Genomic DNA, 25,496 nt, shown 5'->3' on the forward strand with positions numbered 1-25,496 from the left:
TATCCCAGAGCTACAGGCATCATTTACTGGGTTCATTTCCATTTGGACCCTGATCACTGAAAAATAACAAGGTTAAGACTTCACTGGTGGCACTTTCCACTACTGCACATTTTCCACAAGCCCGACTCCGCAAGGCTGTACGGGAGCACCTCTGAATTTACTTTTGCAGCCAGTCCCTCGCTACTTGCGCAGTCAGCCTGGACGCATCGGTTACGCTGAAAATTCTCTCTAGCATCATGGAAGTACAAAACTCGGGCAAAAAGTGTCCTGCGTTCGTTCATTTTCTCTAGTCATTTTATCCCATCTAGTATTACATGATGACCTCTAAGAATAGCTACATCGAGTTTAAAAAAAAAGAAAAAAAGCAGTACTGTACTTTATTCCTCTCCTGCACTCAACAAGTTGATTTTCTGGCTGCTATCTACTTTGCAGCCTACATCTCACAAGATCAACTGTTTAAGGGCCTCGAGCCAGACGGCCTTGCTCCAACAGACCCACTGAAAGGGGTCGAGGGATGCCGTGGTGGTCCAGAGCCAAGCTGGAAGAGGCCTGAAAGAGGGCAAGACAAGCAGGAGGCAGACTCCCTTCCCCTGACCCAGAGACTAACAAAGAGCAGCCTCTGAAGAGCACAAACTGCTATGGGCAAAGACAAAGTATTAAAAAAACAACAAGAAAAAAACACCAGCTTTTTAACATCTAACTAGACCACTAACGTAAGTCACAATTTCTGTGCTTCTAAGAGCAAGTCTGCACATCAGCTCACCGAGAGCAGAAAACAGGTACTCTGTTACTATTCCTCTGTGTGTTCAGGAAAAGGTTTTCCATTTTTACTGCTTCCCAAAGACAAATGCTTTCTTCAAGCCCTGGGCAAGACGATGCTGCCTGCAAGAGCCTGACTGATATGAAGCCAGCTTGATGGTTCAGTTCTCATGCATTGTAATAATCAGCTAAAGAAGAGCAAGCTGAAGGGGTGTGTGCGTGTGTGCGCACAGGCATACGGAAAGTGCTGCATTTTGGCTTAAGATTTCACCTTGCCGAGGTGAAATATAGACCATCTTTTCAGTTGTAGAGTGTTTCCATTCAGTTACATAAAAAACAGCCTCTGCTCAGGTTCCCTGGAAAATAAAAACAATCAAACGCAATCCTCGCAGTGTGGAACAGAGATTAACGGAAGGAAGCAAAACCAATATGAATCTGAGAGTGATGAATCCAAGTTTGGAAAGGCTTGCCCAGAACAGCTTTATTTAATGGAAAGAATTGGACTGACTGACAACAATGCTCGCTAAATCCTTCCTGAAACAAGATCCATAAATCCAGTACAAGGCTCGCGTCGAACATAACTGTTGTCAAAAGGTACAAATTCAACCATCAGTTTCTGGTAGGAGCAGTTGCACACGTTAGCGCAGGTGTACTTCAAACTACAAGAAGAAACGGCTGAACAGGGAAGCAGAAAAGATACAAAACCAGAAACGGATTGCTTTAAATAAGATGCAAATTGTAAGAAGGGAGAAGTTGAAGCCAGCTTCGCCACCACTCAGTTGCGTTCCCAGACTTGCAGCCAATTTAGCCCTACAGCTTCATTCTTCTGCTGACTTCCCGTTAGCATTAAAAAAAAGCAGCTAGGAAGCTTCCAGAGTACCCCTCAACATTTTCTCTTCCCCCCCCGAGAGAACGCTCTTGCATTGCAGAACTTCCACTCTCCCCTATTTCACCTGACTGCTTGCACAGAAAGGAATTTAACACCAATTTAAACTGACAGCCACAAAACGTATAGGCCAGTCCCACTGCTGTCATGCTAGTGGCTCAGTCTGAGGATATTAATGCAGGGAATTTTTCAGTGCAGTCCTTCCACGAGGAGCCGGTGGATCTGCAATAGTTGTTACAGTGGATTTCTCTCATCTGAGCAAGCACCAGCAAGAAGTTTTTGTAGTTTTTCCTCCCCTCTACAATGCAGACTACCTCCTGTAGTCCTAACATATCAACGGCCTCATTAGGCTGAGTATGATGGAAAGAAACTCTATAACTTTGAATAAATTGTGAGAAGAGTTATCTAAGCTGATAGTGAAAATGGACCCGCCAGAGCAAGCGGGTGAAATGTTTATATGCAAGCAGCAAGAGCAAGACCTCTCCAAACCCTGGATCGGGTGCTTTTTTTTTGGCCTTTTATTTTTTTTCTTTTCTTTTTTAAAGGAACATGCTAGCAGTTATGTTCTTGCTTTTCTACAAACACCAGAAGTGCTTGTGGGAAGAGAACACCAGAAACTTCTCATTTAATATTAAAAGTGCATGACAAGAACTGTTTCATCTCTTGCTCACCCGATCTGCCTGATGGCGGTGTGCTACCAGGCGGAGGGCAGCAAACAAGAGCCCACATCAAGCGTACTCAGAGTCCGGGGAAGAGAAAGCAAGGGAACAGAAGAACAGTGCTTTTATTCCTCTCCCCCCCTTTTCTTGTATTGTGAGAGAGGAGAATCCCAAGAGAAAGCCTGAAACAAGCCCGTTTCCTACAGCCATATCCTGTTTGCCAGCTCTGATACATAGCTCCAGGCAGAGTGCCCAGTACAGGATAAGACATTTAACTAAGAAAAAACGGTAGGGAGCAGGATCTAGATACCAAGAGAAGCACGGCAGCTCAGAAATAAGCCACCTATAGGAAATAACTGATATATCCAACCTTCAGTGACACTTACGTGCAGCCTATATGAACCTACCTATTTTGAGATACTATTGTCACAGACAAAAAGGGAAGAAAGAGTCAACTCCGGAGACATTCCTTAAGCATCTTATCAAAACAAAGAACTCGTGTAGCTGACACTGCCTTTTACTTTTTAAGCTAAATTAAGTCTCAAAATCCACTGTCATTTCATTTCAATTTCATTGAAAAAACCACCAAAAAACCTCAACCAAGATCTGGCAAAACATTTCTGTAAGAAAACACTTTAGAAGGGAAGCATTCATAGCATAAAAGCCTTTACATAGCTTCTTTGAAACTTGATTCTGTTCACCCGACATATGCTATCTCAATATTTGACAAAGATTATTTGTTGGAAGTAATTTCCAGGCAAGGAACTGGGCGCCAGAACTTGCGCTTTCCAAGCGGAGGTACAGTTACTAACATCGGCCTTAGGACGGCACCCTGGTCCCAGAGCTACCTGCTTCCCTTGGCTGCCTCCTCTCTCCTTCCCTGCCCCTGATGCCAGGGGCCCTCCGAGTTTAACACCTGCAGATCACCCCGCGCAGGTGCTTTGCGAGAGCACAGAGCGCGGCCTCTCCACAGCAGTGGTGTAAACGTGCGGAACGGCCCGCGCGGAAGATCGCGCGGCCCGCGGGAGCCCGCCGGCACTCAGCAGCTGCCCCGCGTTGCGGCCAGCAGCACAGCTCCCAGCAGTCTCCACCGTGGTCTGCAGCGACGTGCCTCGCTCTGCAGAGCCCCTGAATTCTGCTCTCAAGTCACTACAGTGAAACAGGAATTCGGAGGTGAAATATCGGCACCACAGGACAGGGCTTGAGGTGTCAAGCTACTTTGAGGATTTTATTTTTTTTTTTTTTTTTTTACAGATTGTTGCAGCGCAGAATCAAGTAGAAAGTGAGGCTGGGCTGTGAGGAATCTTAAGCCTCACAGGAGCAAAGGAAAGGCTGAGGAGAGCTGACAAAATTAATTTCTTGCACAAGCTTTCTTCCTTCATACATAGTGCTAAAAATTCTTCTTCATAGTTTGGAGTAGAGGCCAAGCGTAAAAGCAAGTATCCTCACTGGGATATGCACTCCTTCATGAATGGATCCCACGGAGTTTTTGCAGATTTTGGTCCTTCTGTACCCAGAAGGGGGAAGCTGGAAGAAGCTATTTTCAGATATTTGTTGGTATTTGAGGCAATCCTCCATCTGTGCTGACTGTTCAGACTCTCACTCTGACACGCACCGACATGCAAATTCAGAACAGCCTATTTCAGCAGAGCAGACAGAAATAATTGCAACAACAGAACTGGACTTGGAAGAAGAACTTGGACCTTCATCAGGTCAAATATGCAAGGGGAAGCAGCTCCAGAAAGGACTTTTCTTCAAGTTTAAAGACAAACAGAAAAAGCCTGGCTCTTCCTTTGGAGAAAGGCAAGCCACACCTGTGTCAATAATCTGTGGTATTTGATACTGCAGGGAGTGAAGAGTCTGCCGCAACATGTATGCCTGGCGGGGAGGAAGGAACAAGCATGTCCGCGGACATGTCTCATCTTCTAAACATCTCAAGAGCTGGACTGAAGCCAGCAGCTCTAAAGTAGGTAAGCCAGTTTCAGAGACCAACGACGCTGTGATCTATCTCCCTCTCAGGCAGACAGAGCTGGAGATACAGAAATACGTGGGGCAAGGGGCAAAATAATCAAAGACGCCAAATATTTTGTTTCCTGCATGCAAAACTGTTTAACCACCGCTGATATTCTCTGGCAATAACTAAGGGCAACCACCTGGTTATAAAACGGGAACCAGGTATCAGCTGCTGTAATGTTTGAGCGCTCACTGTAACAGCGTAGGGGACAGCATTACAAGCGGAGTTAACTCCACTCCCCCTAAAGGCTCTGCATGTAACGCCGACTGCTAAACTGCCAAACTCTCTGGTTCCCTGAGAGCGCTGGAAAACAGCGTGCCAAACCTAAAATGAGGAAAAAATATGTTGAGTCGGAAGCGCAGACAGCATTTTACACAATTATATTAAAAGGAAGCTAGAATACAGAACAAGATGAATCCGAGACTGTCGTGCTTCTCACTGGCACCTTCAGGCTGTGCTCACAGGCAAAGGAATGAGTGGGAAACAAACCACCGGAGACCTACCCTCAACCCTCGCCCCGGAAACTGCGCAGTTCACGCTTGGAAAGTGTTCGCAGAGAGGCACACCGCACAGCCATGCATAACACAAGGCCATTTTAAAAATACAGCTGCTGTTCTGCCAGTTCTGCCCATCGGAGGCCAATGCTGACCCACGCTGCATCAAAAAGCCGGGGGGGGCGGAACATAATGAAATTTTTTTGTTTCTGATGAGCCCTTGGGAGCGCCTTCCTACAACACACTTACAAACCAGTTATATCCTACAGATCCAGCAGCCGCAAGACGACTAATACACAGCCACTTCAGCCATCGCAGAGTGCGCTGGTTTTGGGTGGAACAGCAGTTTTAATACGTGCTCTTCAGTTCTGTGGCCTTTAACATATTCTAAGTGGACTTTTCAAGACTACCTGTCAACGACTGAAAGCATCAAGAGCTGGTATTTCCTAAGCAACCTTCATAATTTGCCACCGCAAAAGTAAAAGATTCAAATTATTTTCTAAAGCTTACCAATGCCAGCTCCTTCTATACAGCTTGCTGTGGAACACCTAAACGCAACAGCAGTGCTTTAATGATGCAACTTTTCCCCAACACACTTTTTTCCCCTTCTTCAGAACAAAACAGTTATGCTGGAGGCGAAAGTTACTGAGGAAGTTCAGGCATCTTTTGAGAATCTGGCTTGATGAATGTATCTTGAATTCAGAAAAATTAATATGCCTTTTCAAAGTAAGAGTTAATTATAGGGATTACGTTACTGCACACACCCACCCATTTACTGGTTCTTAACACTTACCACTTTTACTTTAAATCAAGATAATTTTGGTATTTAAACAAACAGGTTAATGGGCAGGCAAGATAAAAAACCCATTGCAATCAAAAGCCTCTATCCAAGTATTAGTACACACCTATCCATCACAACACAGTAAAATTACTTTACAGGTATGCTGGATCAACAAAAGCTAAACATAATAAAGAGTTGATGATTATCAAGAGGTGGTACTCAGGCATGCTTAGAAACATCGTATTCCTCTGAAAATTTGACACCCTTCTGCTAGACCCCAGTTTGGCTGCCTTTCCCTACAGTGCCACAAGGATGCAGAGGGGACCCTTACAACAAAACCAGAAAAGGAAAACATCAAAGTAGCCACCTGCTTTGAAAAACTGTGTCAGGCATTCACTCGCTAAGGGAGTGGCACTATTTATCGGCTTTCCTGCACTGGCTAGTCCTGATACCACAATCAAGGTTCAAAAGTTAATGATTTCCCCCTGTGAAAACTCCAGTAAGCCAACCTGCAGGGCTGGGCTCTGTCCTTGATCAGCGCTTGCAACCTGTTATTCATCCAGCCCTGCAATATGAAGTACAGAACCCCTCAGGTGAGACTTGGAGCACAAGGCCAATATTTCATTTAAGGTTCATTTTCCTTCTTTCTGCAGGGCTGGCCCATTTAGTGAGCACTGAAGGCTTCTATCTTGTTACTGCACCGAGGCTGTAACCATAGCCAGCTGCTGGCAAGAGCCCAAGCACTTGCACTCACCGCACAGCCCGTTAACCCTCATCGTTCCAAACCAATGCCAGCAGAACACCAAATTTCACACCCATTTCCCCAGCGTCTTTTGTTTTGTACCCACGGCTCCATTATCTGAGGAAAAGACATAAAGAACCTGTCCAGGCTTTGGGATTCCATCTTTAACACCAGCCTTTGCCAACAGCTTCTGTTGGCCATTTCTTTTCCCTTCTAAGCAGGCGGCCTTGTTTCTGAAGTGCTTCTAAGACAGTTGCTTGGTTACAGCTGGTGACTGCTCACTTAAAACCAGGGACCCCTGAAGTGATTTTGGTCACTAACAAAGACGTCCTGCTCCAGAGCCTGAGCACATCCTCCCAGAGCGAAATTTGGAAGAGTAATTAGTTTTACCTAGATTTGAATCTCCCATTTTTCATGAGGCCCTGAAGCACCTTGCATCCTCTAACTGCATTTTGAAGCACCTGACTTTGCTACTTAAAGAGGAAGATTCTGCTTTCTGCTGCAAGCACACAGCATTTGGGACTGGTTCACAGGTGCTCGGTAACAGAGAATCCTGTGGGCCAGAAGTTTGCTCTGGAAGAACGCTTTCAGATGATTAATCAAGATCAACAAGGGCATACTCCCTGGAATCAAGACACAAACCTGAGATAGCTATAAACTCCATAGGGTGGGGCAGAAAAACATCTCCCCTTTGGGGCTATTTGAGGCAGGCTCCAAATTCCACTCTCCCCACCACTGCTTCACCAGACAGTTTTTACATCATTCCCCACCTTCAGCCTCCTGGGTCTACACCCACAGCTGACACCAACCCAACCTTCTGGAGGTTTTGTGTCTGGTGCTACCCAAGTGCAGAAAGAGGCCAAATCACAGGACGCACCAGCAACGAGGGAACGACTTCTTCACACAACCTGGCTCAAGTGTCCTGGTCAATTATTCAAGACAGTCTCAAAGTAGTTCATTCATATGTACAAAGAGGCAAACACTAAAAAACGCTGAATATATATTCAGGACTTGAAGAGACTATGATGAACCGATGAATTGCAATGTTTTACCTCATTCACGCATTTTAAAGGATTTACGCTCTGCGTACAGTCAGATTCAGACCCTGGAAAAGCCCTAACCGTATACAAAGAGCCCGTGACACCTCTTTAAGCATGTTGCCAGGTCTGTGCTGTCTTACAATGAAATTGATAGAGGAAGAACAACTGCAGCACTCAGCTGGGACAAAACAAAATAACGTTATCCAAAAGAGTTAACAAGTTATAATCAAGTGCCCCACTTTTTGCTGCACTTTGGATTTACAGTAACTCCAACTCTTACTCACTAGTTGTCACAGATATTGCAAGCTCAGAGCAATAAGGAAGAATGAGAACACTGCCGCTTGGTGGAAAAGGGGGATAGGAAACATTTGCAACTGCTTCAAGTAAAACTACTTTGACAATGATGTTCCATCTCCCCCCATCCCGAGTGAATTTCTTAACAGCATGGCTAGTGCGACTCCGCCAGTGTCCCACAGAACGCCGTACGGCAACGCGCCTGCTGTTACCAGCACAGCACCGGGCTGCCTTGCAGGACGCCGCGTAGCGAAGGTGTGCTTCTACCGCTCCCCCAAGTGCCAGCTGGCTATTTAGCTAGAAGTCAAGAAAACCCAAAAGGCCAGAGGCGGCTATTCCCTTTTTTACTTATGTATGAAGACATCTATTAAGGATGACATGGAAGTCTGGAACTGCTGAAGTTCAGATTTGCTTCCCTGCTATTCTTCTCAAATCCTCACCTTTCATGCCACACTACAAATTACATTTTACCTTTCTCATGGTTTTTTTGTTGTTGTTGTTGTTGTTGTTTTAGTTTGGGGTTTTGTTGGGTTTTGGTTTTTTTTGTGGTTTTTTTTTTTGTTGTTTTGTTTTGTTTTTATTATTTTTTATTTAACTTTAGTTTACATTTTCTTGCCAGTGTACCCAAGATACCAAATGCTTTTAATGCATTCAGTGTTTCTTTGCTTCCCCACTGAAACTGAAACACTGCTCCAGGCCAGGTGTAGCTCTCCTTCAGAAGGGCAAAACGCACCGAGGCAGTAGCACACAGAACCCACTGAAAGCAAGAGGCTTTTTAAACAAGACAACATGAAATGTCAGCAACACATTAAAGCAGTAGCCACACAATTCAGTGGCAAGATTTCTGTAATGCATCATTACTCAGACAAGAGCTACTATAGTCTGATTTTGTTCTTTCTCTCTTTGCCAGATCTTTTCTCCACTGCCCTGAAGTCCTAGAGCCCTTTTAGAGACAGAAACGCAAACAATTGCAACAGGGCCCTACTAGAGAGACTGCGGTGATGTACACCAGGTTTCTCTTTTAAGGAAAACCCATCTGTTCTTCTTTCACAGCACACATTTCAATCCAGCAGCTTTTACAGAAACATCTTGCTAGCACGCTTCCCAGCCACAATGGCAAAAATTTATCAGTAGAAAAAGGATAAAAGTGAGAGATTACCTTTTCCTCTCTTCCAAAAAAGGTAATTTTTCTTGCGACAAGGAAAGGAGACAATACATTCCATTTCCAAGCGCCTCCTACCTGTATGCCAAAGGCGTTGATGGTATTTCACACAGTGATGCAAGAGACTTCAGCTGCAGTACAGCTGCCAAGATTTCCAACTGTGTATCACCATAAAGCCATAAAAATATTGTGGATACTGGAAGAAGGTGCTGCTATAAAAGTCATTTAAGCAGAACAGCCAAACACATTCATTTGCCTTCGTCTTGTCCTGCACCAATTCAAATGCTCTAAAGAATCTCAGTTTGCAGCACAGTCCTGTTTCCTTAGCAGAGCTCAGAGACTGTCTGCATCCTTGAGGAAGCTACGGGATAAAATAAAGGCCCTTGCAATTGTCATTCACTCGGTATCCCACAGGACTGCTTATATTGCATGGGGGACTGAACTAGCATAGAAATTTGAGCACAGTTCTCCATAAAGTTTCAAATGGATTTGGTGTTTTGTCTGTCTTCCAGCTTTTAGCCTGGATGTGTGTTTCTATGTGCTGTTAAACACTTGTTGTTCAGCAGAAACAAGATGTAATAAAGACAACTTCAACTATTTATGACAGCTATCATCGCGGGATCTTACTTCACTTTTTAAATTTTAAATACAACCTTTACAGAACAGCTTCATTCAGAAGGACAGAAAGAGAAGTGGAGACAACTGAATTGATTTTGACACATTTCATGACCTCTAGGAGCATAAGATCATTTATTCATTAAGTTGTTCTAAACGAATGTGCTGGTTTGGGCTGGGATAGGGTTAGTTTTCCTCACAGCAGCTAGCGTGGGGCTATGGTTTGGATTTGTGCTGGAAAGTGTTGATAACACGGGGATGGTTTCCTTACTGCGGAGCAGCGCTCGCACAGAGTCCAGGCCTTTTCTGCCTCTCCCCCACCCCGCAGCGAGCGGGGGGCACAAGGGGCTGGGAGGGGACACGGCCGGCACAGCTGCCCCCAGGGCTGTCCCACACCGCATGGCGCCACGCTCAGCACACAGAGCGGGGGGAGAAGGAGGAAGGGGGGACGTTGGGAGCGATGGTGTTTGTCTCCCCAAGTCACCGTTCCGCGTGCTGCAGCCCTGCTTCCCTGGGGCTGGCTGAGCACCCGCCGGCCGAGGGGAAGTACTGAATGAATTCCTCCTTTTGCTCGGCTTGCGTGCGCAGCAAAGAGCTGTCTTTATCTCAGCCCACGAGTTTCTCACTTTTACCCTTCCGATCCTCTCCCCCATCCCACCGGGGAGGGGAACGAGTGAGCAGCTGCGTGGTGCTTAGTTCCCAGCTGGGGTTAAACCACGACAACAAAGAAAGTATTCCAACTAACACTGGTCCTAAGAGAATTCTGTACTGAATACTGCATCTCCCAGAGCCCTGCAAAACAGGTGAGATGCTGCCAGAAAACCTACCTCAGATCTAATGCACAAGATGACTAAGTCCATGTATGCAGATCTTGATCATGACTCAGCCCATAGCCTAACTGCTTAACTACTTTTGGCAGAAGCCAGAACTAAAGTAAAAAAAAAAAAAAACAAAAAAAACACGTTACAGCTACAAAAAGGAAAGTATGAAACTAGCTATGGAAGATCACAAACGAACACCAAGCCATGCTGTTAAGACTTATTCCTCTTGTACTGAGCTTCCCCCCCACCACCATACCACACTTCCAAATACCTTTAGGTCACCAGCCTCAGGTTTTTCAGTCTCTGAATCGTCATCTTCCTACAAGACAAGAATTTACAGGATTAAGCTTAAAGAGCAGGCTTGGCAAGTAACTGCACTTACAGCAAAGGGCTTGCATTCAGCAGCCCAGCAGTAGTCCAAGACCCTTTCCACAGAAGGTAGTTTTGCCCCACCCACTCATGACCAGAAAACAAGTCCTACAGTCAGGGAAAGAAGTGTTTGTTTGGGTTTTGATTTGTTTTTTTTTTTTTTTTTAGGCAAAAGCTTCAGTAGCAGATGTCCCCCGCAAAACTCATGCAGCTCCTGAATGCTCAGAACTAGACAATAAGAAGCAACAGAACTGGGAAAAAAGCATTTGTCATTTGGTAATTCTGTCTCCTCCAGTTGGCAAGGGAGCGTTTTGCACTTGCCCCCGTTTAGCAGAACTCACAGAAAAAGCAGCATTTGCAAGACCTATTATACTCCCAAGCATACATCAGCAGCACATAGAGGACACACAGCTGGCCTGCCGTCCGACCAAACATGCAGGCTTGGTGAGGGCCTGGCCTAGCACCAAGTTCCAAAGATCCGGTGATGCCAGCAGACACCGCATCTTTCTTATTTGTGTAGTGCTCTCGTAGCCTCATTCGCAGATGACGTGAACTTGCGCAGAAGGGAATAACTGACAAATTCCACTGTTTTAGGTAACGGACTCCATTCAGTTTTTATTTCTACCCAGAAATAAACCAAAGAACTGGGCAAATTTCTGCCCTGTGAGAGCTTAAAATACTGAACTCAGCCTCATGTAAAATTCTACACCGTGTGAGGAGTAAGCTCCAGCTTTGGTCCCAGCTGGTAGGTAAGCCTACTGTTCCACTGCCCTATGAGCTACTTCACTGGGGATCCTAGAGTTACCTATGTTTCTCGACATAAATACATACTCTGGGTTCAAAACAAGTTTGAGGAGCAGAAAATGTTTTTCTTGCTCACACAACTCAGCAGAATGGTTTTTTCCTCCAAACTTCGCCACAAATTTCAACTTTGGCCCCAAAACAAGAACTTGGTGTTTCAGCTTCAAAAAGAAAAACAAAGAAGTGAGATGATTACATGCAACTGAAAGGAAGAGTTTACAGCAAAATGCCCACCTCAGAGTATTAGCACACGAGCAAGTTCTGGCAAGGCAAGCTAGAGAACAACCACACAATAATGTCAGTAGGTTTTAATTGCCTGAATTAACATGCATATCCCACAGAAGTGAGGCATTGAACTCCTCCAATTCAGCTACTCTCCAGCTTACCTTTCTGAAACACGCACATGTGCCAATAATTCAGTCTTAACTATCAACATTTAGTAACAGGAAGTTTGTAACTGGAAAAGAACTATAGTACCAAGTAACTTGGTGTTTACCACAAATGAGATTTCTCTCACCTCCACAGTTGCACCTATATTATAGGGATAAGAGTAATTTTCAACAAAGCAACAATGGGTTGAATCCATCATGTTATAGACAGGTAACCGAAACAGCTCCCCAAACCTCCTAACTTAGCAGGGGATATCACTGAAACAACATCAACAAACAAAGAAGCATCACTGAGAACTGCCTTTGAAAAGACAGAGGCTTTTCAGTCACTGTTAAGGTAGATAAGCACAGAGGTGTTTAGATAAAAGCCCAGGACAACCTGAGTCCAACTCACCCTTCTTTCTAAAAACAACTCATAACCAATACAAGCTACTAGCACAAGCAGTATCAAGGAAGCTCTCGATTCTGGTCAAAGAATACTTAATCCAAAAAACCAAGCCTTGCTCTCCTGCAGTAAGACTGGAGAGAAGGCACCCCGTGTAACCTGCACACGTCTGTACAGTAACTGCAAATACACGCGAGACCTGCTGGCTGACAGCGGAGTGACTCCATCGATTGCCGTTACCTGAACGGCACCTCGCACCTCCCGGATGACGGACAGCTGCGACCTGCACTGAAAGTTGTGTGCGCAATAAAGGCTGCTCCATTTACCTGCCCATTCGTCAATGCTAACTAACCACAGCTGGTATTGACACGCATCCGGATCACACCTACCACTTTCTTTAAACTGAAGAGATCTCACTGAAGGGGGTCTAGAAGTTTTGGATATAAAAAGAATAATTACTAAAGCAGTAAAAAAGTTTCGCTACTTTGCTTAGCCAGATGCCAGGAGCAGACCCTGAATGCTGCTGCTTGCACCCTTTCCAGTTAGCAACACAACAAAACCAAAAGCAGGAACAAGAGAGAGACAAATTTCTTGTCTGCTACTTGGGAAAACAGATGGCAGAAACAGTGAGTGTCCATAAGAGACTGATCTAATGCACACAAAGTAGATCTCAGTGAGGAAAGGTTATAGTAACATAGCCCTATTTCTTTCCTCTACCGGGTAACCAAAAAAACTAGAACAGGGACAAGATAGCACATTCTTAATGTAGTGGTAAGCAAGAGGTTGATGAGAAAGAACGGAGATGAGAACCTCCCTCCCCACTCCCCCAGAACTCTTGTTCTGCTCTTACACGTGACAGAATGATCTATCCTTTGTGCGTTACAGCTGCACTCGCAGGCAGCGAGCTACATGCCCTGTCTCACGATGTACCAATTATCTCGATATTTAGGTGATGATATTATACACATGCCATGCACCTACGACAAACAAAAGCCACTCACGTCTAGACAGGACACTGTTACATCAAGGTAACCTGATGCAGTGAGTGGGTTTAGTCATACACAAAAGAATAACTGAAGACATCACAGAACTTTATGCTTTTTAATCCTCCAGCCGACCATGCAACAGCATGTTCCTTTTACAAGATTCTCATATATGTCAACTATGCTTAGAGAATAATTTTCATTTAGCGTGGCTGTTAACTTGTACCAGCCTTTTTCCCATAAGAGAGTCAAACGGGTTAGTAACAAGCAACACGAGCTGCGTCAAGCTGCTGACGGGTTTCAAGCCAAATGCTTTCCACTTGAAAACAAAGTGAACAGAAGTATTTTGGAGAGTGCTAAAACCCACACCAGGAGTCAGATATTCTGGGTTCCAGCTTGGGTTGCCGGTCAGGGGCTTTCCTTGGAGAGAGAAAAGCCGCTGCAACGGGTGAAAGGGATCGGGGCAAGCTCTCGGAGCAGAGCGGTACTTACTGACTGCCTGCTGTTCTCGTCATCCTCTTCTTCATACCCGTCCTCGTCCCCATCCAGGCGGGTGAAGTCGTCGTCTCCGTACCCAACCGAGACCAGACCTCCCTTCTCTCCTAAAGAGGAAAGGAAAAAGAAAACCATTAGGAAAAAGGAGGTGGGAACGAACGGGGCCTTTCCTTCACTGAGGGGAAGGCGGCGGGCCGGGGCGGGCCGCGCGGGGGAACCCCCGCGCGGCCCGCCCCGGCCCGCCGCCTTCCCCGGTTCCCTCCCTGCCCTCACCCGTAGCCGCTCCCCCATCGCTTCCCGCCGTCCCGGCCTCGCTGTCCGACTCCGGGTCCGAATCCTCGGCATAAACCGCCAACGAGGAGAGAACGCTTCGTTTCGCCGCCGCCATCTTCCGCCTCCGATGCGGCGGACTTCCGGCGCACGGAGATGACGCGCGTAGAGCAGTCGCCATAGCAACACCGCCCTTCTTCTTCCGCCTTAAGCGGGCTGGCGTTAAAGCGAGAGAGCTCCGGTGTCCGCGCACGGGGAGAGGAAAAAAATCCATCAGCGAGGCGGAGCGGGGTTTCTATGGGAGAGGAGGGATAAAAGGTGCGCGGCCTGTTTATAGCGGGGGGTGTGGCTCTTTAAGAGCGGCTTTTGACGTCATCGCGCGGCGCCGCGACAGCAGCTGCCGGGCCCTGAGCAAGTGCGGGGGCTCGGGGCGAGGAGGGGTACGGCCGTGGCGGGGACGGGACGGGACGGGACGGGACGGGACGTGAGGCGGCGGGAGGATACAGCCCGCCCGGGGAGGGGCCCCGCCGTGCGTCCCCCCCCGCCGTGCTGGGGTGCGGGGGGGTTTGGGGTCCCCCCGCCGCTATGGCGGCCCTCAGCCCCCAGCTGTGCCCGGCCCGTGCCCCGCGGGGAGGGCTCAGCCGGGGGCTGCCCCAGAATAAACGATATTGGGGTCCCCTCCAGCGAGGGGGGCTGGATGGCATCCTGGGGGGGCGGCGCAGACGGGGGGAGCCTGGCGGGGCAGCCACCGGGAGGTCGCGCAGGCGGGCACGGGACGCGGCGTTGGGGTTTAGCGTGGGTTCCCGTCGCTGTTCACAGCTCTAAGATGAGCGGCGAGGCTCCCCCGGGCCTGGAAGGCAGGGTCCGGAAAACCCTGCGGAAGGTCTTCGGGTTTGAGTCCTTCAAGACCTCCCTGCAGGAGAGCGCGACCATGACCGTGGCAAGAGGTGAGGCTCAGCGTCGGGAAGATGTGAAACGCGGCTGGTTTTCACTGCAGGAGTCGGTATCGTGCCTGCTTGGAGGAGACGCGTGGCCCGGACTAGGCAGGACCAGCTGGCCCTCCGAGCCCTCCTCTGCTCCGAGATGGTTTTGGTGGCACAGGAGCACGAGCACGTGCTGTGTGCAAGCGCTCTGAGCACGGCTTTGCCCTGCCTGTTCTCCTTTGCATTTGTGTAACCCCACTATTGCATCAACCAGAAATTAGGAAACCTTAAAGTACGGTTTTGCTGGTGTCTCCACTGGAGGCACCTGCCTGCATGTTTACCGTCAGATGAGGTCAAAACTGCTTACACTTGTACGTTTCCAGAGTAAACCTGTCCTTGTTGTAGACGATGTTAGAGATGATACCAGCAGAAGACTTGATTTCCTGGCGTAGTTTATCCCTGTTCTCTGAACCACGTGGCCGTTATCAGAAACACGATTTTGCTGGCATTAATGTATCCAGCACCATACCGCTGTTGGCTGGACAGGCAGCTCACGCGTGCGAGCTGCCAACCGTCAGCTCCGCTGGCAGGTCTCGCAATGCGAATCAGAACAGTGTCAAACTCGGCACTCGGGGTATAGTTACAATTTTCTTCTGTCGCCAGGAGCTGTGCAGCCGTGCTATTGACAACGGAGCGGCCAAAAGCGGTGTTCTGTCAGCAGGGTGTCTCTGCTCGTTAACATTGCATGCACTGGCATCTCCCTGACTTGAAGCAGACGCTGCTTAGCACAGGGACAGTTACTAACTGCATGATATTATCTACGTGGTTGAGATTTCCAACCGTTATTTCCCATGAGGTACCTTTCTGGGATAAGCTTTAAGAGGATGTGGTGAAGATCTGTCATGGGGCTGGTAATTTGGTAACTGGAGGTCTGTAAGATGAGTGAAAGCAGTTCGTCTGGAAGAGAATTAGCATGAATAACTTAACTTCTCTTTATCTTGGTTTCTGTGTATCTTCTGGTACTTTTGTAAGGCTGTTTCTAAATGTTTACAAAGCAATCAGAGATTCTTTGAAGGAAACCATTGCAGGCATGCAAAGTATTCCTGTGCTTTTAGAACCTAAAATGAAGTGTCTTTTGTTGGTATGCCACATGGCACGTGCACACAAATGCTGTTTCTCACAGATGACCGGCCTTTCTGCCCACCCCTCCAGTCAGAGCCCTGGGAACTCACCACCGCTCAGTGGCCTTGAGCTTTCTTCTGTTGTCTTTGCAGGAGAGAAGGATGTCTTTGTATGCATGCCCACAGGGGCAGGGAAATCCTTGTGCTACCAGCTTCCTGCAGTTCTGGCAGTGGGCATCACCATTGTCATTTCACCTCTGATTGCACTGATTCAGGTAACTCTCTCCTGTTAGCTGTGGAAAAGCAGACAGTGAAGGGGGTCGGGAGACTCTGGAGGCTCGGCTGCCTCTTGTCTTTCTGTCCACGAGTCTCTGCTGTTGGTCTGCCCCTGGATTCTCATCTTGATGTCTCGGTGTGTTTTTCTTACCCTGGTGATAGGTGAAGAGACTGCAACTTAGCTGCAGAGCAGAGTAACTCTGGTATGATACTATGCAGCTCTCTAAATGGAGGTTTTTCTTCTTTAATAATGACCTGGTGGTTTTTATAACTGAGCCTTCCTCCATTTTCTCCAGTTGTCTTTTACCTCCAGTGTGCTATACAGAAGCAGCAAAGTAGAGTACCTCAAATGGACCAAACTGGATCTTTCCCCAGGAGAAAACTGCCGTTTTACCTATAAAGTAGTAACTCTGGGACTGATGAAGTTGCCTTTGAAGGCATAATTTGTTCTGCATCAGAATGGTTTTTTTGTTGCGGTCAGTCTCTCTGTCATGGGAAGAAGCTGGTTTAGCAGAGCTGCTCCTTGAGCACTTTCATCTGTGAGACCCTTTTTTTCTGTATTTTGCCTTTTCTACTGTTTCCTCACCTGTTGGGAGAAACACCCCCCTGTAAGAGCAGCCGTAGCATTGCTTAGACTTCTGTAAAGCATCTGATAAACACTGCGTGATATCTGGTGGTGTAGGCTGCTGGTTTGGTTGTTGTGGTGGTTTTTCTTTTTAACTACTTTACAATCTTAAAGTGATACATTTTAAGAATTAAAGGCAGGCTTGGTGATACATCTCAGAAAGGTGTTATAAATAGTGAATTTGTTCCAAGTGAGAGGATTTCTAATTAAGCTCCAGCACAGGCAATATTTTATCAGTGAAATGGAGGTTAAAAAAGTTACCACTGTAAGATTTGCAGGTGAAGCAGAATGTGTCGGAGTGACAAATAGGTTGAGATGGGCTCCGTGAGTCTTAGGGAACAGAGCTGGAGTGAACCTTCAGAGGTCTCCTCATCAAGCCCTGAGATGGGGTGGCTGTGCCCGAAACCACGATGATGTATTTCAGTGTAGCCAAGCTTCGAGAGCTTGGTCTGTGTAGTTTATTATAGGGAAGGCTGAAAGTTGACTTCATGAACAGAAAACAGTGGATATTAAACCAATCACTGAAACCAGTTATTGAGTGAAATAACGAGATACCCGTTTTTCAGGACTATTCGTGTCTTCTGAAAGGTTATGTGCTGGTTAAGTGCAGGTGCACAGCTCAGTGCAGGGGCAGGGAGGTGAAGTTGTGTGCCCAGGGCTCGTCTGGATGTATCTGGATATGATGCCATGTTTTCTTGCTATTCATGGCGTGATTCTCATCCAGACTTGGTTCTGTTGCAGTGGTGATTTGCATCATTCTTGTATTTTGTCCTATCTCGCTGTGTTTATAACATCCTTTAGCTATTCTGGAATGAAATGCACTCTGGTTTTGTTGGGCGGTGGTATTCATTTTCCATCTGTGACAGCTTGATTGTGTAAATCCCGAGACGCGTTGGTGGCTCGTTTCAGCTCACTGTGGCTATGATGAGTTATTTTGCACAGACCCCCACTAGTGTTCCCTAGCAGCAAAACAACTGTCTTAAAGTGAATGGATGCACAAAAATGCTGTTAGAGCTGGACAGATACGCTCACAGTTGAAGATGAAGGCATCTAGAGTTGCAGTTCTAAGTACTCAGACTGTAGGTGTATGTTGCCCGATCCTGGAGGTGGAAGTTGGGGCCTCACCTGGATCTCCCTGGTAGTCTTTCTTGGTGATGGTGGCTTTCTTTACATCCATTTGCTTTTCGTTTAATTTTAATTTTGTATTTACTCTAGGATCAAGTGGATCACTTGCTGGCTCTGAAGATCAAAGCCTGCTCTCTGAACTCCAAGCTTTCTGCCCAGGAAAAGAAGACCATCCTGGCTGACTTAGCAAGTGAGAAGCCCCAGGTAAAGCTCCTGTACATCACCCCAGAGATGGCAGCCGCCTCTTCCTTCCAACCTACGCTGAACTCTCTGGTGTCCCGAAACCTCCTGTCCTACCTGATAATCGATGAAGCGCACTGCGTCTCCCAGTGGGGACACGACTTCCGACCCGACTACCTACGGCTGGGCACCCTGCGCACTCGCATACCCAATACGCCGTGCGTTGCCTTGACTGCCACCGCCACCAAGCAGGTCCAGGAGGACATTGTGGCAGCGCTTAAGCTGAAGCAGCCACTTTCCACGTTTAAGACTCCTTGCTTCAGACCTAACTTGTTCTATGATGTGCAGTTCAAAGAGCTCTTGACGGATCCATACGGCAACTTGAAGGATTTCTGTCTGAAGGCTCTTGAAGTGAAGAACACCACTGGGGTAGGTTTTACATTTGGGGAAGAAGGCCAAATCAAACAAAATCTACCTTAACGGCCACTGACCTTCCAGCGGTTAGTATGGCCCCGACAGGTCTGTGGCAGGGAAGGACGAGGTCCCTGGAAGGAAAGTGCTCACATATATTTTTTTAGTTCCTCTGAAAGTGCTCACATATGTTTTTTAGTTCCTCTAAAATAGGTAGAATGCGAAGGCTGCATTCCTTTTGGAGGTGTCCTCAGAAAGGGGTTGGTCTAAAAGAAAATGGATTAGGAATATGCGACTAGTATTTCTGTCGTGGTTTGTCACGTCCCAGACGATCATTGTATGTTCAATTGTGTTCCGCTTTTCTAGCGTGGCGAGGGTGAACAGAAGCATTTGGAGGGTTGTATTGGATTTCCTGCTCTAACACTAATTTCCAAAACAACTCTCAGCAACTCGGTTATAGCCTCTGCACCTGACTTTATCTGTAAGGCGGAGGGAGACTGCTTCCTGCCTTGTGCCCACTGGGAGAGGACTGGGGGACCGTATTTGGTTGATGCTAGGCCTTGTTGGACCTGTGAGGAAACTCTCTTTATGTCTGATTTACTTTTGTGCTGCAACAGTATCTTTCAGGTGCTGGGGAATCGGCTTGGGGAAGGGATGAGCTTTAGGCGTCCCTCCTGTCTCCGCCATACCGATGACTGCAGCTTTGTTGATTGGCTTCAGCGTCACGGACTTTCTCTCCTGTCTGCCCAGGTGTACTCCGGCTGTGGCATCGTGTACTGCAGGATGAGGGATGTGTGTGACCAGCTGGCCATTGAATTGTGCTACCGAGGGGTGAAAGCCAAGGCGTATCACGCAGGTACTGGAAGCTGCACCTGCAGCTCTCGGTAGCTGGTAGAACCCAACTGTACTTGCTGTGTTAAGGCCTGGGTTGGGGCTACCTAGCGAACAGCTTTCTAGGCATGGTCTGCAACGTGTCTGATGCTCACGCAGGTCCGCGAGGTAAGTGCGGGGCCTTCGACAGAACGGCACTCCCTTCGCTCCACAACTGTTGGTTTTGTTGGATCTTGCATGGCCTAAATATAACAACTGCTTTTATCCCAGGAGGGATCTGAATTTTTCTCTTTGGAATAGAAACAGCTGCTGCTGACTTCTGCTTGATCGCAGGCCAATTTAAACATGGGCAGAGAGGAGTGTGTACAGCAGTCAGCTTTAGTGAGGGGGTTGGCTTGCAATGGGGGAACGGAGGAGGAAGAAAATCGTCGTTTCTCTTCTTTTTTCTTTTTTTTCTTTTTTGTTTTGTTGTTGTTTCCTCCCCTCTTTTTTCCTTTCCCAGGACTCAAGGCAGCTGACAGGACTTCAATCCAGAATGAATGGATGGAGGAGAAGATCCCTGTTATTGTTGCAACCATCAGTTTTGGAATGGGAGTAGACAAAGCAAACGTTAGGTGGGTGAGGCTGAGTGTTGTGCACCACCAGAGCCTGAAACCTGAGCAGTGGGAAGGGAAAGCCTCTGTCTCTCTGTTACCGGATAGATCTGACTCAAATGCCTGATGAACACTTGCTAAAACCCACAGAAACAGAGCTGGAGGGTTTTTATCTTAGAAGCAGCAAAAACAAACCTGGAAGGGTTTTGTAAAGAAATTCAAAACAAGGCACCAGAGCTCCTCTTTGCCAGGCATCTTCAAAACCAAAACTGGAGGAATGCTTGTTTCTTGCCACACCCTCCAGGGTTTCAAAAAGAGCCATCTCGATGCAATCACAGCTGTGCCTTTCACTTCCCTTAATGCAACCGTTGCTGTTAAAAAGCAGTGGGAAGAAAATCTGAACCTAAAATAATTCATACACCCTCTACCAAAATAGTCAGAGCCAGCTTTTCTTAGAGATCTCCTTTTGCAGTGCAATGGGGGAAAAAAAATGGCAGTTCACAAATGGCAATAACCATATAAAAACTACAGCTGTAGTCCAAGGACAGAAACTTTGCACATGTTTTCAATTGCTGTTCCTCTGGGACTTGTAACTGTCACCACAGTTGCTCTGTGTTGTTAGAATTCCTGCGCTGCAGTATAGCTGTGCTGAGTTAGTGTTGTGAGCTGGGATCACTGAGCAGAGGGGTGACTCCGGTGCAGCTCACACAGCTCCACACACCTGATCTTTACTCTCAGATCCACGCAAAGCAGTTGCTCTGCACACCGTGGGAGAGGACATCACTGAGACAATCCCATCGGTTCACAGCCGCGCCATCCTTCTGTCCGTGTCCCCGTGCTGACAGATAACAGGATCCCGTAGCCATGACAGACTACTCTACTGCTTGATGCCTGTAACCCAACAGAAATGAGAAGGCTCCTGGGGCAGCAGCATGAATTAATGACCTGCTGAAACCACTCTGCCCTGTTCAGTACAGCGCTCATGACAAAAGGGCAGAGTAAGCAAAATGCATAGGGCTGATTGAGAGTGAAATATAGCTGAAACGTGCTTGTAATCCGGTTAGTTTCCAAGGAATGGAGTTAAAATGACTCTTTACAGGATGTTTTTTAATAGTTTAAAGGACATGATACCCGAGCTCAGGCAACAAGGCACTGCTGCTTAGCCTTCGCTCTATGTTGGCAGAGTTCTGAGCATTCATGCGTATCTTATCGAGTGAGATCAGGTCTGACAAGCCCTGGAGGTGACTCTTCTGGACAAAAGGTGTTGTCTCTTTTTCTGATGGAATCTGCTCCTCTAACTCACTGCTAATTCAGTTTTGCTTGAGATTATTTATCAATTCCTTCAGTAAACTTCCTGATGGGGAATAAATATGTAGGGCTCCGATGCTTCCTGCCTGGCCTGTTCCTGGAGTGTTTGTATTTGAAGAAACATGTTTGCTTGCTTTTGTCATTTAATCTTTTGCCACACCCACACGCATCATACCCGCCTCTGGGACATGCTGGTGTCCAGGCAGCCTGGTATGTAAAACATTGGCAGCGTTACCGTACCGTAAAATCTTCTCAGCACAGGTATAAGCTGAATTGCTGAATATTCAGGTGCGAGCAGGTTTAAAGCAGTCCTGCAGTGGTGCGTTGAAAACCTTCCTTCAGAGATTATGTACAGTTTAGTAACGATTCGTAGTCGTATTCGCTGGCTGGGAAGGGTGCCCAACAAGTGAGCGTGTGAGGCAGAATTTCCCATGCAGATTTTGTTGGCAAAGAAGTGTCTTTTTAAAATCGAGTATTTCAAATTGTGTTTTGTAATGTTCAAATTGTGCTCCACAAAATAAATAGGACTTCTTAATTAATGCTCTGTTTTATGGTAAAATCTCCCGAACTCCTTAAATCAATGTCCTTTTTCTCACTCTTCGTAGCTGTGCAATTGCACGCACGTTTGGGATACTCATGCGCCCGTTCGTTTCCATCCATTTGGGGGGGCATCCTGCTCACACGTTGTTCAGATGCGTTTGTTTCCTTGTAGCTCTGCTGCTGTCCTCGTGCCTCCTATTAAGAGGACTTAAATTTCTGCGTGCAAAATCCCTTGCTCTGCTAAGTCCTCTGTCTTTTATGCTTTTGCTGCCCTATTTTTTGCTGTTGTTCATGTCCACGAACAACACAACCATGTATGCAGTGATCGGAGAAACCTGCAGCCTTACGTTTCCTCTTGTCTTACCACATGCAGATTTGTTGCCCACTGGAATATCGCTAAGTCAATGGCTGGATATTACCAAGAGTCTGGCAGAGCGGGGAGAGATGGGAAGCCATCCTGCTGCCGCCTCTATTACTCAAGGAATGACCGGGATCAAGTCAGCTTCCTGATTAAGAAGGAGCTCTCTAACATCCAGGTAAGATCTGCAGAATAGTATCCACCTGCCGAGATACGCTGCCTGTGCTCTGATCTGGTTTGCCTCTTGCCTGCAGTGACCTCTGAATGTGCAAAGATGGAATGAGTTTGTCTGGGCCTGGAGCTGTCTGTCGCCCTGTTTCAAGGGACAGCAAGGGGAGGGAAGCAGGAAGGGAAAGGGCTGCCAGACCCAGCTCCAGCTCCGTCAGAGAGGCACGGGGGAGCAGAGACAGGGCGGTGTCGGTGCCTGTTTGCCATATTGATCAGAAGGGTTGGATTTGGTCATCGCTAGAGTTACTTTATCTGTTTATATTTAAATTGAAGGCTATAGCTATTGTCCCCGTCTACTTTCAGGAAAAAAAAGGCACCTTAAAAGAATCTGACAAAGCGGCGATGACAGCTTTTGATGCCATTGTCAACTTCTGCGAGGAGCTGGGGTGAGTGTACTTCTTGCAAACACTGTTTAATGTTGGGGAAACCATGCCCTGTCACGGCTGAGATCTTGCATGTCCAGGAAAAAGGGAATACTGCATGAATCGCCTGATATTTTGCTGTCTGGACTGAGGAAGGTGTCCCTGCGACACCTCTCAGTCACTCCCGCCTCCGAGTTAACCGAGATGTTGGTCTTGGAGCCTGACCAAGTGACACAGTGACATTAAACTGTAACTCCTATGGCTATGAGTTTTACTGTGTTTGATGATGGGTTGGCTTAGTTGCATTTGCTTTTGTTTTGACTCTGCTCCTTCACTACCTCATCTCTCTTCTAAGGAGACGGACCGTCTGATAGCATGGGATGGAAGCATTTAGATTTGATGTTTCTCTAAATCTCAGGGGCTCCACTCTGCGAAGTACTAGGTATCCCTGGTTCTCATTGACCTTAGGAGGAGCTGATGGTGCTTAGAATGTTTCAGAAACAGGCCCAAATTATGGATGTGCCCAATCTAAATGCAGACTAGCAACCGCAACATGCATTGTTTAGGTGTAGTTCATGACTTGTAAGCTGTAATTGTACTAATTGCTATTCTGTGCTGGATAAGACATCAAAGCTATAATGTTGCCAGTAAGAGAGCAATATGTGTTCACTAACTGAAAATGGTCAACCTGTGCCTTCCTTTCAAGTCTGCATTTTGTTTCATTTTTCACACCTGTGTCTAGGGCAACTTTTTCAGTGTGAACGTAACATGTGCTGCTTCTCCAATGCCTTGGTGAGCATGTTCTCTCCTTGTGATCACGTTTGGTAAACCCTCTTTTTATGGGGGTGGTCTGGGAAAGTCTTGCTTGTACTGAAGTATGGCACAACACTGAGTCCTGGGGCACTTGAAGGTGACACTTCTTTGCCCAAAGTCAAGGTGATTCTGGGAAGTAGCTACTAGGAGGCTTCTTGCTATGAGTTTGATCCACTTAACTTGGCTGAGCAGCTCTGCTCCTTCTGGTGCGTGTCACCAGCTCACAGCAAGAGTGGCCAGCTGGCTGTTTGTGTCTGGGTTTTGTATAACGTGAGAGGCAGCTGTAAGCATCTGGTTAGATGCTAACCTCAGGAAACCTTGTCTGGGATCTATTTCTCCTTGATTCCTAAGCTGGTTATCAGTAGAGTTAGTCGTGACGGTCATTTCTTGGAGTGGACACTAGTGCCGTAAGAGCTGGAGTGGGATCACCGAACTAACCTTGCGCAAGCCAGAAGCGGTCACAGGACGCTGCAGGGTGGCGTCCCAGCGAGGGCATGAGTTAGGCTCCGTGTAACCACCTTACAGCATCTCCCACTTCTTGCAGGCTGCAAAGAGCCTGACTGCTCTCTGAAGTGAGGACCTTCTCTAGAATTGCACTGCAGCAGTGAGGGAATAACTGAGCAAGGACAGAGAGAAAACATTCTCCTTTGCTTGGATGAACAGTAGTGGAAATAGGATTTCACTGGGTACATAAAAGAGAGATTTCCATAAGGGAATATCACTGACCTAATTAGAAACCACACATCTCCCATACTTTATCTTCCCTCCCCCAGCCTGGTACATTCTTCCTACTGTGTAACATGCCGCATGCGTGCCCGAGTCCCATACTGCGGCACCACTGACTGGCTTCCCTGCTCGTAACTGTACAGGAGACTAAGATGCTATGTGAAGAAAGGCCACGTATTTCTTTTTTACATTTTGAATTAATACAGTCCTATTCACTATCCGAACAGTGAAAGCAAACCTGAAACTCTAACCTTGCAGTGTTCTAAATAAGAACAAATAAAGACAGACTTGTATCCTGGCAAGCAAGTTTTGGCATAGTATATTTAGGCTATTGTCCAAGTATGACAGGAGAACAATGGCATAAGCTGCTTTTAGAGAGTGGGTTTAGACAAAGCTTTTGCTGGTCAGAGTTTCTGGTTGCCCGTTTGCAAGATGGAAAAAACCCCTTGTAACTGCAGCAGCAGCAATCTTTATCAGTTTTAGGCAGCAGCTGACTATTTGCCGCCTCTAAGCGGTGGTTTTGCTTGAAAGATGAAAATCAGGCAGGGGTGAGTTGACTTCGGTATTTGTCTAGTCGTGCAGTTTCCGAGAACAGCCAGCCTCATGTCTTGAGTTTGCTGTGGACCTGCAGAACAACTTGCTGGCATTGGTGCCTTGCTGTTGATGCAGGGGAGAAATAACTACCCAGGGAGAGACGGGGAGGAAGCTTTCTATGAGCAACGCAATCAGGTTGTAGCTGGGCTGATTCTTGCTTAGCTGCAGGCCTCTAAGTACTGCACCTCAGCTTCGCTGTTTGTGCCTTGGAGATGAGCAGCACCCAAAGATGGCAGCAAATAAGAGGAGAGCAACAAAACCAAGACAGAAGGCGCCAATCACCACTAGCCCTCCGAGAGCCCAGTCGCTTGTTACAATCAGCCTCTTTAGGTCTTCCAGAACTGAGGGTGCCTCTTGCACCGATGACATGCTGGCTCCCACCCTGCTGGAGGCAGACAAGAGCAGTGTCAGATGTTGGGGTAGCCTCTCTATGCTCTGAGCCGCAGTCCCAAAGGTGGCACAGGCACGCATGCTGTCTGTGCCTGCAGGCATCCCTCTTCCCAAAGGGAGAGCCGCCCTCCGC

General features: G+C 47.1%; 2 protein-coding genes across 11 annotated transcripts in view; one reads left to right on the top strand and one right to left on the bottom strand.

Moving 5' to 3' along the window:
• The window catches only part of SAP30BP (SAP30 binding protein), a 31,529-nt gene extending 17,416 nt beyond the window's left edge, over positions 1-14,113 (bottom strand). Inside the window, exons 1-3 of one of the 2 annotated variants that reach the window (XM_082326901.1) lie at positions 13,963-14,113; positions 13,687-13,796; positions 10,539-10,586 (exon numbers count right to left, since the gene is read on the bottom strand). In XM_082326901.1, coding sequence (XP_082183027.1) covers positions 10,539-10,586; positions 13,687-13,796; positions 13,963-14,077 — 273 coding nt within the window. In that variant the 5' untranslated portion in view covers positions 14,078-14,113. The remainder of the gene's footprint in view (positions 1-10,538; positions 10,587-13,686; positions 13,797-13,962) is intronic. The other variant, XM_082326900.1, reaches the window with a different exon arrangement.
• Positions 14,114-14,201: 88 nt separating this feature from the next.
• Positions 14,202-25,496, top strand: part of RECQL5 (RecQ like helicase 5) — a 38,556-nt gene continuing 27,261 nt past the window's right edge. For 4 of the 9 annotated variants that reach the window (XM_082326893.1, XM_082326891.1, XM_082326892.1 and 1 more), the window contains exons 1-7: positions 14,425-14,906; positions 16,157-16,278; positions 18,120-18,638; positions 19,371-19,476; positions 19,954-20,065; positions 22,266-22,428; positions 22,782-22,864. In XM_082326893.1, the coding sequence (XP_082183019.1) occupies positions 14,657-14,906; positions 16,157-16,278; positions 18,120-18,638; positions 19,371-19,476; positions 19,954-20,065; positions 22,266-22,428; positions 22,782-22,864 (1,355 nt within the window). In that variant the 5' untranslated portion in view covers positions 14,425-14,656. Of the gene's footprint in view, positions 14,278-14,330; positions 14,400-14,424; positions 14,907-15,660; positions 15,739-16,156; positions 16,279-18,119; positions 18,639-19,370; positions 19,477-19,953; positions 20,066-22,265; positions 22,429-22,781; positions 22,865-25,496 lie in introns of those variants that run through there. The other 5 variants (XM_082326896.1, XM_082326895.1, XM_082326897.1 and 2 more) reach the window with 5 other exon arrangements.

This window comes from Platalea leucorodia (assembly GCF_965183815.1).
Source record: "Platalea leucorodia genome assembly, chromosome: 14".
NCBI classification, from domain to species: Eukaryota; Metazoa; Chordata; class Aves; order Pelecaniformes; family Threskiornithidae; genus Platalea; species Platalea leucorodia.